Consider the following 12,076-nt stretch of genomic DNA (forward strand, 5'->3'; position numbering starts at 1 on the left):
AGTCGTTACCACGACATGATGTTACTACGAATATCAATAACATTAAGCTATAGGGATTTAATATATATATATAAGGTATATCCTATATAGGGTGCATAACACAATGTAAATAAAATCAATATATAATAAGATAACTTTATTGACTTCATCTCTTTAACGTTTCAGTGGTCTTCTATGGGAGTTTTATCAGAAGTCTTAAAAAGACTCAGCGATTTTCGACAAAATTTTAAATAATTCAACACTACATATTTTAAAACTTATTAAACCTTTAAATTTATTATAATTTTAGTTAATAATGTATAATGACATTGCATAGTATACACACAGATTTAAAGCAAATATTTATTATTAATTAATATGTATTATTAGGCGAATAGTTTGTAGAACAAATCGTACAACATCCTTAATGTATACTAAAAGTTGACAAATATTTTTAAAAATTTAAGTATTATAGTTTAAAAGAAAAAAACAATTAATACATTTATTGACGGTTAAAAGACTTGACGCCATTTTCTTACAATTTTTACTTACATTGCCTGTGTGTACTTTGCAAAATTTTCAAACATTATAAAATAACGGTAATGATAAATTTCAATTATGAATAGAACATTATAATCCGTTTAATGTCTTATACAACACTTTCTACCACTTACAGTAAATAGTCTTTTAACCGTCGACAGTACAAGATATAATATACATTATACATTAAAGAAACTAATACTAAATGTTGAAATAATTGTCATTGAAATGTGATTTATATTATAATAAAAAACAATGTCACTTTTTATATAGGCAACTATGTAATTTAAGTTATTTTTCCAAAATGATCGTTCATTTTGTTTCTATACATTTCAATAATCGATTTACAATCAACATTGTTAAATACTAAATACAATTTATATGATTTTACCGACAGACATTTGCAATATTTTGCTATTTAAGAGAAAAAAACATGATATTTTTAATCACTTACTACCTACTTAGGTAATATATCGCAAACCTAGATCAAAACTGTAACAACTCAAAAAGTGGGTATTTTTAGTTATTTTTATATTCGGATTCTACAAAACGAAGTTGCATGAACCAACAAAACAAATTAAAATTTGTCTTGATTACTCTCCAAAATATGGCGCTTTAGGTACATTTTGTAAAACCGTTTAAAATTTTAGTTTCTGCTCAGACATCAAGTTGAGTGTATGTAAATTTGTTGTACAAAACTGTCTTATTAAAACAAACAATTAAAGTTAAAGTAATTAAACTTGAAAATAAGTTTTTTGGAATTCCCGAAAAACGATGTTTATTGAGTTGTTACAGTTTTGATCTAGGTGTTCGATATGGATTCCTATTAAAAAAGCAAATTTAGAGTAATCTTATTACAGTTTATAAGTATAATTATTAGTGTCTTTTAACAACCAAAAAAAAAACTAAATTATTTCTCTGACAGTGTGAAATATACTTAATTACACTTACACTCTTCATTCATTAAAGTTTAAATAATGCTTTAATCAATTTTTAGTGTGTTCTTCTCGACTTTAAAAGTAAATTATTTAGGTTACTAATATAATATTATTTCTATACTTAGGTAATTACTTGTAGACTGTAGTTTAATTATGTGAATTATAATCAATAACTTAAGTTATTTTTTACTTAATTACTATACGAATTAATAACTACCTACCTACTGAAAATTTAACAACTTGACTAATCTAAAAATACTATCTTTTAATATCAGCTAAAAGAGCGACTACTGGTATTACTATATTGAATATTATTAAATAATTTAGGTACACCAAGTTAATTAACCGCCGTTAGGTGTTTCGTCCATCAAACACTGAATGATCTGTATCAACAGTTTAAAATCAGGTCGATTAGTTGGATCATAAGACCAACATGGGTACATAAGCTTGAAGTAAATATCCATTGAACACGGCGGGTAAGGTGGACACTGTTGTCGATGACCTTCTTGCATAACTTTTATTATGCTTTCCACGTCTGCTTTATTTTCTAACTTGGAGAGAAAATTAGGTTCTCTGCCCAAGGAGAATATCTCAAAAAGTACAAAACCAAATGCCCAGACATCCGTTTTCGGTGAATACTTGCTAGACAGAATAGCTTCTGGAGCATGCCTAAAAGTAAATAACTTTACATTAAAAGAAGTGTCTATTAAGGTCTATGTATATATATATATATACATATACATTATATTTACCATTTAAGGGGTACATCCCTCAGAGTCTGTAAATTAATTTTTACAGTTGTAGAACTTGCAACCAATATGTTTTTGGTGGCCAAATATCTGTGCACAATGTTTAGAGTTTTTAAATACTCCATTCCCTGAAAAAGATAAAATGCTATACTTATAATTTGTTACAACAAACAAGGACTCAAAAAAAAAAATTGGAAATAATTTAGACAAAAAAAAAAACCATGTTACTTGAGCAATGTCCAGAGAATATTTCAAAAGAAGATTTGTTTTATCAAAAAGTTCTTTTTTATGTGTTTTCAAGTAAGTGTTTAATGATCCAAACTCGATATATTCCATTATAAGCATTAGATTTGGTTCCTCCAATACTCCTTCAAATTTTACAATATTTGGATGATCCAACCGCTAAACGAATATAAAAATATAAGCCATAAATATTGCACACTTTTGTTTTATAACATAAATTATTTTGCAAGTACTTGTAAAGTCGTTATGTCTCTTTGAAAATTCTCCATCTGGTACGACTTATTCATGCGTTTAACAGCAACTTTTTTAATTTTGTTTTCACCATCATCCAGCAATCCTTTAAAAACGACTCCATGAATTCCCTAAACAAACAGAAAAATGGATCTTTATTATTTATAACATATGAAAAAGGTTTAAGTGATCACTACAGATACAGTGTCAATATTTTATGTACCTGTTGTATAACGTTCACTAAGCTCAATGTCGAGTTATTAAACTGGTATATTTTGTCATTGCAGTTTAAATCATCTTCAGTGTCCTTTTTAATGTCTTCTTTTAGAGTCGACTAAAATGAAAATTAATTTATGTTTCAACTTAATTATTCAATAAGTAATATTTTATTTATTTACTTAAATCATTATTCATATAGTTTACCTCATTAAAAAAATGATTGTAACTTATGCTGGACTCGAATATAGGATTGTAATCATGATCACTATCGTTGGTGTTATCCTGAAAACGGTTAAATAATAAAAAACGTTAAGTGGTTATTTTTGGAAATAATATTGTGATTAATAAGTTTAAAATGAATTACACTTGAATTGGGTTCTGACATTGTTTCACCAATAGAACTGATACTCGGCACTCGAAATATTTCACCTAGAATAAAAAATAATAATTAAATAAATTATAACGTGGAAATAATTTAAGAAATGACATACCTTCATTTTCAGACGTATTATCAACTAATGTATCGGCGGGTTGTGTGTCATCTTTATCTTTGATTGGTGCGTAATCGTTTTGTTGGCTATTAGTAATTGCATAGACTAAAAAAAAAATCAAAATTCAACCAACCCGTTTTTATACAAGTCATTAAACTTGGATTACTTTTCAACCAAATTTGTCTCAGATCTCTCAATATTGTCTGAGGTTTTTTACGATTAAACGGTTTGATATCCCAACAGTCGGACATGATGTGATAGATGTCATCTGTACAGCTATCGGGTTGTGGCATTTTACCGTTCTGTTCATATTTCTATTAAGTCACGGAACAATATACGGTTTAATTAAGTACAAACATATGTATTTAGTTAGGCTTCTTTACTTTTTTGAACGACTCGATGGTATGTACTTCGGGTAACTCTATACCGTAGCTAAACAATTCCCACAATGTAGAACTCAAAGCCCAAACATCGGCTTCAGGAGACGTCTTTGCAAGCTCCATGGAATCATAAAATTCAACGGGTATCCAATATAAACTGCAAAAAAATATGTCCAATTATAATTTGACAGCCTTATTAGACAATTTGTTAGTAGGGTAACATGGCCGAGTGAGATAAGGCCAGATCAGAGGCTGAGGACAGACTAAACATTTATAAGCTTCCATTATTATAACGATAAAATATATCATCAAAACAACATACAATTCATATTATATTCATGTATAATATCAATTAATAAATTAAATTGGCAGATGATAACTGTCAAATTAAATCCCTGTCCACTCAGAAGAGCAAAATTAAAAAAAAAGTTCGGTTCATACAAAAATTGACTGTTATGAAACTAATTTCAACACTTTAACATGGTCGATATCAACTTGGTAAGTTAACTATTTGTTAAGGCTTGGTAGAGCACACTTAATGAATACTGCAGTTAAACTATATGCTTAAATTTTTGACAACACCTAGTGAAGATTAAGTTCAATAAATTAAACGGCTCTACACAAAAAATATTGTACCTATCAAATACATTTTAAATAATACTTACTCGTAACAAGTGTAACACGTATGAATACCTGGATCTGTAAGTTTAACAACAAAATTTTTTGCTGTATGTTCAGCCACGACAAATTTATGACAGCGAATTTTACCGTGAACAAAGCCAGCAGTTTCCTATAAACGGATACGACAATTGAATATTGTATATTTATGTAATTGGTATTAAAAAAAAATTAACGATTCGCTGTACCATGTCTAAAAGTGCTGTAGCCATATATGTTGCGGATTCGACTAAATGTTTGTAATAAATGGTGTCTTCATTTTTTCTTAAGTAGGCATCTAGGGGTCCTAAAGGAAAGTATTCGCTGACCAGAGCCGTTGGTGAATCCATACAAAGCCCCAAAAACCGCACTACAGCGCGTGAGGATATAAAACCCCATTGTTTTGATAGACTCAACAACTCCTTTAAATGGAACAATGGTGCATAGAATATTAGAATATTGATAAATCAAGCACAGCAATTAATTCAAAGACAAATACCTTCAAATGCATTTCAACATTTACACCGTCTTTAAATAGTTTTAAAACAACAGTAGAGTCGTTTTTTTTAAATTTTGACCAAGTAGCTAATTGTACTTTTATAAGTGGATGATCTTTTGTGTTTTTTGCTGAAAAAATTAGTAGAGGTACTTGATTAAAAAGTCATAACGTTCTTTGTATGTAAATAAAATCTAACTTTTAATCAGTTCAATTGAATCACTGCTAATCAATCGAGGACCAACGATTTTCTCTTCTTTATTTGCATTATATGTTGGCTTTATGCTAGTATTTTTGCAAAGCAGCAGCGTACGCATAGCTTGAATAAATACATACATAGTTATTAATAACTAATTCATTAAACTTAAATGTTAAAATACTTTAAGATCCTATAACTAATTTTAAAAATCCAATCCACATATACCAGCGTCTGATGGTAAAATGCAATCTAACGACATTTTTGAGATTTCGTGGTTTGCCAAAAGTTCCCGAATTGAAGTGTAACCAATACTGTTTTGACCAGCTACTGTAAAGAGTGCTTCCACTTTTGTTATTTTAAGTGAGAACTGCCTCTGGCTATAAATATGTAACGAAAATGATTATTTACTCACAAAACTATTTAAACAAACTTAAACGTCAATAAATTTAAAACTATGAATTTACCAACAGTTTACAGAAACATCGACATAATAATTGTCATAATATTTTGCAGATTCTCTTAGCATGTAATTTCCAATGTTTTCCGTTTCACTTTTTAAAATATCATAAGACGTCTCCTTACTGAAAATGGCATTGTAGCAAAGTCATTTACAAAAATGTCCATGTCACACCAGATTGTAATTATAGGGTAAAGATGTATACTTACCTAATTGGACCGTGACAACGCATAGCTTTTAGTTTGCTTAAAGACGGTGTATTTATAGATGCACATACGTCGAAACTCCAATTTACCATCAATCGATAATAACCGTTAAGTAATGTCAGGAATGAAATCATAGTCTTAGCGTTATAAAATCTAATAAGTATTCGTGGCCCAGTTTTATGAAATATTTCTACAACAAGTTCGTTTGTCGAAGATAGGAAACACAAATCCTCAATAGCTACCAAGTGCACCCACTGAAAATTAAAACAATCAAAATATGCAATTATAATTGTATAAACAGGACAAGACATTTTTTTTAAAACATATTATATACACTTACTGGGTGGCCCAGGAAGATTTGAAAAATCAAAGGTAACTTTTGTTCTAGTGAATATTTTTTTTTTTAAAAATAATTTATACTCATTTGCGCTATAAGCACCACGGTTTTTGATGCACTTAACTATTTCACTTAAAAAAAAAAAATCAAGATTTTTTTAAGAATAAATTGCGGAAAATGTTGACTGGTCGACAACCAGATTTGGATAATTACTTTTTAAGTTACTAAAGTTTAAAGATTAGGATGGGATGTGGAGTGCGGTAGAGTAAGCGCGTAAAGCTATTTTTATCTGCGCGCATTTCTCTACCGCACTCCACCTCCCATCCTACCCTTTAACCTTTAGTAACCTAATAAGTAATTGTCCAAATCTGGTTATCGAGCAGTTAAAATTTTCAGCAATTTATTCTTAACAAAATGGCTATCTTGAATTTTTAAATAAAAAGGTAATAAAAAAAATTTTAAAAAAATTTAAAAAAGTAAAATAGTTAGGTGCAATAAAATACATAGTGCTTCTAGCGCAAATGAGTATAAATTATTTTAAAAAAAAAAATCTTAAAAATATTCACTAGAACAAAAGTTATTTCATTTGTCAAATCTTCTTGGGCCACCCAGTATACTCACTTCTTCTTTATCTGTAGTACACATTCGTATTCCTGGCATTTTCGAATGAAACGGATTTATTTTTAGGGTTACTTCAATTGAATTCCCATTTACATCGTACAAAGCAATGTATTCTCCTTCTAAATAATCTGGAGCAATCCAAGTAAACTGATCTACATAACTGGATTTGAATAGAGAGTCCGAAGGAAAATACAGATGCTTTGCATTACAATCCATAACCGATCTTAATTTTTCTATAATAGGTTTTTTCAGAAAATACAAAATAAAAATATAATGCCATTTGAAAAGTTCCTTTGGCATGTATTGTAAATAATTTCGCTCGACATCTTCTTTGTTCTTGCACTCTACCAATATTTCTCTGTACATTTCAGTAACCCCCAGTCCAATTATGTACGGTCTGTAGGTTACATAACACAATCCAGTCACGTTGTTGTTGAGCAGATCCGTTTTCACTTGATGGTAATAATAATTGTAAGCAAAACGATCGATTGATTTCAGTCGTTTTGTATCGAACGTTTTGTACAGCAATTTGTACTCATACACGTGTTGCTTTTTTTTGGCATGCACTACAATGGACGACGGGTTTAACCATGTGTTCTTATTGTTTCCAGCGCTATAAGGTCGCAGTGCAAACAAGTGTCTAGCTACCGGTCCGATGTACAAAATTCTGGATGTCTCCATAATTACATCTTCGACGGTTGTGTTGACGTTGACTGGTATTTCCAACGGTTCGGATCGAATCGCTGTACGAACTTTTATGGACGCCGATGGAGCCATAATGGGGGTTTTAATAAATTTATAACAACTACCGTACCTGTATTGGGATCGACCAACACACTTTTCAGCGTTAAGCTTTGACCGCAAGAAAAACTATCGACGACACGACATCAAATACTTATTAATTATATCTGTTTAATTATTAAACTCAACGGCGATCGCGTTAAAATGTACTACTCGTGTTTAGCACCTACTGTATTATAATACAACGCAATAGTAGGGCAACATCCTGATCCAGGACACTATGGACCGTCATGCGCGTATTAGCTTACATAAATCAATAACCGTGAAAGCGCGGCAGTCGCGAGATGGATTTGTCTACCTTTTCGCCTCAAGAAATACCTAGTTATAGTAATAATAAAATATTCTTCGCTTCGGGAAAGCTCATGGAACAAGTTATAAGGTACCGCCAAAGTTTGAATTTCCTAATAAAACACACAATATTAGCGGCGGTAGGTATAATTATTGTATATTTTCGCATATTCATTTATAACTCTGAATTCATCCAGTTTTTCTAACCCACATATCTCCGTTTCCTCTTATGATAAGCTTTTGAAATTCGTAACATAGATAAAGCTCGAGTAGCTTAGGACACTGTAAAAAATGAACCCATAATAGTAAGCCTTTCGAAAAGGGGAGAATTTTATGATGAGACTCACTCATCATAAAAATTATAAAACACTTCCCGTATAGGTGGAAACGTGAAATTTGGGACACCTGTAGGTCTTATAGTGTAACTAAAGGGAAAAATCAGAAACTGGCCAAGTGTTATCAATACCTACAAATAAAAGAGCATTGTTGCTCAAGAAAATAGGAGTGAAGAAAGGTTATGAACTAAATAAACAGCAGACTTGGCCACAATGTAAATATCACTAATATGATAGGCTGACTTTTTTGGGAGAGGGTCAGGAACTTGGCCCTTTTCCACTGTTTGGTTTTTTTTGGATTATATACTATTAAATGTTTGGTCTATCTGATGATAAGTTGTTAATCAAATGTTAACTAAAAAAACAAATACAGTTAAATTAATTAAATAAATATGAAACAATAGTTCTTTTTTTGTGAATTTTCAATATAATACAAAATCCTAATAGTATTATATAAAAATAAAAATCTTATTTTATTACCTGCAAACGAGAGGGTTACATATTTTTGGCTTCGCAATATGCGTAATTGTGACCTTTTCAAACATATATTTAGTACAACTGTATTCTTTTACATTATATTTTTTAAAAATATTAATTGTTATTATTTTTTAAATTATTTATTAAAAAGTTATTTAAAAGAATGTTATTTTACACATCAAAAACAATTTAATTATTATTCACTATATACATATTTAAAATAAATGTCTGTAACTTTACTAATATTAATCAATCAAATTTAATACTATCTTATATGTATCTCAAAAAGCTATTTTTTAAGTATATTGTTATTAAAAAACTATACATCTATTGATAGTAAAATTAAAGTACTTCCAGGATTCGTTTCTTGGATATGTATAGTCAATGCGGTTTGGTTGTGTAAAAGTGCTCGAAAAGCATTAATAATTAATATTTTGTTATCGAGATCTGCTATGTAATCTTCAACCGTAATGTTTTTCCATACCAATTTTCTTATAAGTTGTTCAGCATAATCACCGTAACAATAAACTTGCGTAGTCTGATTTTGATTTGGTCCGTATGTAAATAACATTTTTAAAAAATATGAAACACTTATATTTTCATTACAATTGGGACATTTATAATATTCATTTGCATGTTCCTCTACAGTTATGATAGATGAATTTGATATAAAAGACATACATTTCATGCAATAACCCAATATTATTTCACTATTATCATTATGTATACAAGGTTCGACATAAATAAGTCTACAGTCTGGTATGGATGTAAAGGCATTAAGATTTTTAAGAGATTCTGGGTCATAGCTAATATGCGTCATACTCGGTAAAGGTTCGCTGTCAGACATTCTATTAGTTGACTCTATTGATGAGGTTTCTTTTAGAAGTTTCAAATTTGGCGACACTTTAGTCCCCAAAAGGCTATCATCAGATGATGATGAGAAATTGAATAATGGTAATTCACATTTGTTGGATAAATTTGGATTTGTCTGTGGAAATTCTTCACTTGAAACTTGTTCAGTAATAGAAACATTGGATTCCTTCAGATTATCTTGAAAAGGCGATGAATACAAAACATTTTTTTCTAATATACTAAACTCGGCATCATTATTCTGTTTTTTATCAGACGTAACTTCTGGATGTCTCATTAAGGACAATTCCATTATATTGTTGTTAAAATTAATTTGTAAAGGTTTTTGTTTAATTTTTGTTGACTCGTCGTCAATATATTTAAAAATAAAAACTGAAGAATATTTTTTAGGTTCTATTCTTAAAAATTTTATTTTATCAAATAGAGCTGGCGCATAAGTGACAACCGCATTGATAAATATTATTCTGTCATTTTCATTAAGATCATTTATCATTGTACTTAAATATTCACTGTTGTTATTCATTATATTTATAAAAATACTGATAAACTGTTGTTTCAAAAATACATTTAAACCACTTAATTTATGTGGTTTTATTAAAGTATCAAGTATAACGACGTCATTGCCACTTGGGCTTTTAATTAGCGATTTTGTTTTAATGTCTTTAACTTTAATTTCATATGAATTTTTTAAATAAGGTGCTGGTTTTATTTTGGATAACTTCATAGTTATTTCTTCTTCCTTTTCAAACGTATATAGTTTTAATATCATCACTTTTTAACCTGAAAATACAATTTTAAACAATATTCAATTGAATAATTATGTACCTAAGCCATTAGCCTATTAAAAAAAAAAAATACAAATAAAACAAAATTCAATAAAATTTGAGTTTCTAAAAAAAGTATTCTATTGATTTTTCTCTAAAATTGTAAAGTAATTTCTTACAATAATACTTAAGTAACAAAGAAGTAAATTAAATACTGTGATAAATAATGTACCTAAAAAGTCAAGTTATTTCGTTATAAACGTTCCAGACACTGTCATTTAATATTTCTTCAAACCCAAATTTGTTTTCTTTTTTGTTCCTATATAATTTAAATAACCAGTTCCCACTCTTTGGTCACAATTTAAAAAAATATTTCTTCTGTTTTTACTTAGGATATAAAATGAACAAATTGGTTTGTCTATATTCTTTGGCAAAAAAAAACAAAACTTAATTTTTCACAAAGCAAAAAAATTAATCTACTATAAATATTGTAAATTAAAAAAAAAGTCATAATAGGGTCACATATCTTATCGCGAATGACATGAATTTCGAGAGGATAGATTTTAAATACCTAGGAGTAGAGATAAATTCTTTCGGGACTACCATAAGGAAATTCAAAAGAGAATAAAAACAGCTAAAAGATGTTATTTTGCTTTAAGATTAGTATTAAAATCTGGGATCATATTACAGAAAAACAAACTAACGCTGTATTATAGTCTTTTTTTTTCATGTAATGGGGTTTATTCCATTATAATATTTACAAGTACTATGTCAAATCTATGGGCCACAGGGAGACCTGAACACTGAAACCAAAATCAATAATGAAAAGCAGAACAATAATTTGGATTAGACATGTATGGAGGGTACAAAATCTGAAGAGTAAGAGACTAGGACGCTCAAGACAAATATGAATGAATATAGAAAAATAAAAATATGGCGGTAATAAATGACGACTGTTGCCAATGAAGAAGAAGAAAGGTCTAAACATGTAGTTGTTCGTAGATATTGGATGTACTGATAAATATCTATAAACAAATGTCAAAAAACTGTAGTTATACTCTTTTATCAAAGCCAAACTAAAAAACCACGATTATAAACACTTTATTGCCTACGCCCTACAATATTATAATACTTTACACTAACATCTGTTGTTCTAATAGTGTACACTCAAATAATGTACACGCTTAAGTACTATAAAATACAAATTGTTTAATGTTTTTATAATGCACTCACTTCTCTGTTAGTTGTTACCGTCGCCAAAATGTTTACAAAAACTTTAAATTCACAAGACGGAACTCAACAAATTGTCTAAGAAAACATCAGAATATCACAATTGGTAGGTATTTTTTGTTGATAGAGCAGTACTAATATTTCAAATACTAATTATTATAGTAGATAATATTATAAATAATAAAACGCCCAAATTGAACAACCGTTTTTTCAGTCATCGGCCAATCAACAGTTTATAGTTTATACACCGACAATACGATATACCATGTTATAAATGAAAACAAAGAAACGGCGAAAGATCGACCATAACAAAATAAACAAGTATGTCAACAAATCGTGTTATTAATTTTCCCAACATGGTGGCTGGGTGTTGGGTTTTCCCAAGGTTTATAGGTAATATATCCATAAACCTTGGTGTTTTCCTCAGCTTTACAACGTCAAAACAAATTAAACAACATTCTTATCAAAATGTATAAATTTTTATATTTTAGCTCTTGGTATTAAAACGAGCTGAATTATTTGTCTATAATATCCTCTTTGAAAACACACAATTATTTCTGGAGTTATC

General features: G+C 29.3%; 1 protein-coding gene across 2 annotated transcripts; it reads right to left on the bottom strand.

Moving 5' to 3' along the window:
- Positions 1–462: 462 nt before the first annotated feature.
- LOC126844305 (tyrosine-protein kinase hopscotch-like) lies at positions 463–7,678 on the bottom strand. Of its 2 annotated transcripts, none has more exons than XM_050582407.1 (18): positions 6,744–7,678; positions 5,789–6,039; positions 5,587–5,703; positions 5,348–5,499; positions 5,123–5,242; positions 4,927–5,075; positions 4,637–4,849; positions 4,436–4,560; positions 3,774–3,927; positions 3,557–3,704; positions 3,391–3,495; positions 3,264–3,328; positions 3,104–3,181; positions 2,904–3,014; positions 2,683–2,811; positions 2,435–2,608; positions 2,210–2,334; positions 463–2,126 (listed from the first exon to the last, which is right to left on the bottom strand). In XM_050582407.1, the coding sequence occupies exons 1-18, from the start codon at positions 7,518–7,520 to the stop codon at positions 1,799–1,801; spliced, it is 3,321 nt and encodes a 1,106-aa protein (XP_050438364.1). In that variant the 5' UTR covers positions 7,521–7,678; the 3' UTR covers positions 463–1,798. The 2 variants fall into 2 exon arrangements, with proteins under 2 accessions (XP_050438364.1, XP_050438365.1); XM_050582408.1 differs by having other exon boundaries at positions 4,927–5,054; positions 6,744–7,677.
- Positions 7,679–12,076: the final 4,398 nt, after the last annotated feature.

Source organism: Adelges cooleyi, unplaced genomic scaffold (assembly GCF_023614345.1).
Source record: "Adelges cooleyi isolate 19-005CV unplaced genomic scaffold, UGA_ACOO_1.1 ACOO_flye_CR_arks_rails_tigmint_CR_PRNA_651, whole genome shotgun sequence".
NCBI classification, from domain to species: Eukaryota; Metazoa; Arthropoda; class Insecta; order Hemiptera; family Adelgidae; genus Adelges; species Adelges cooleyi.

Excerpts from the sequence above, each read along its gene's own strand:
- LOC126844305 (XM_050582407.1), bottom strand. The coding sequence starts at position 7,520 with ATGGCTCCATCGGCGTCCATAAAAGTTCGTACAGCGATTCGATCCGAA. Across the intron at positions 3,705-3,773 it reads CCATCGAGTCGTTCAAAAAA|AAATATGAACAGAACGGTAA; the intron begins GTAAAGAAGCCT and ends GTGACTTAATAG. Across the intron at positions 3,329-3,390 it reads TAATACGTCTGAAAATGAAG|GTGAAATATTTCGAGTGCCG; the intron begins GTATGTCATTTC and ends TTTTTATTCTAG.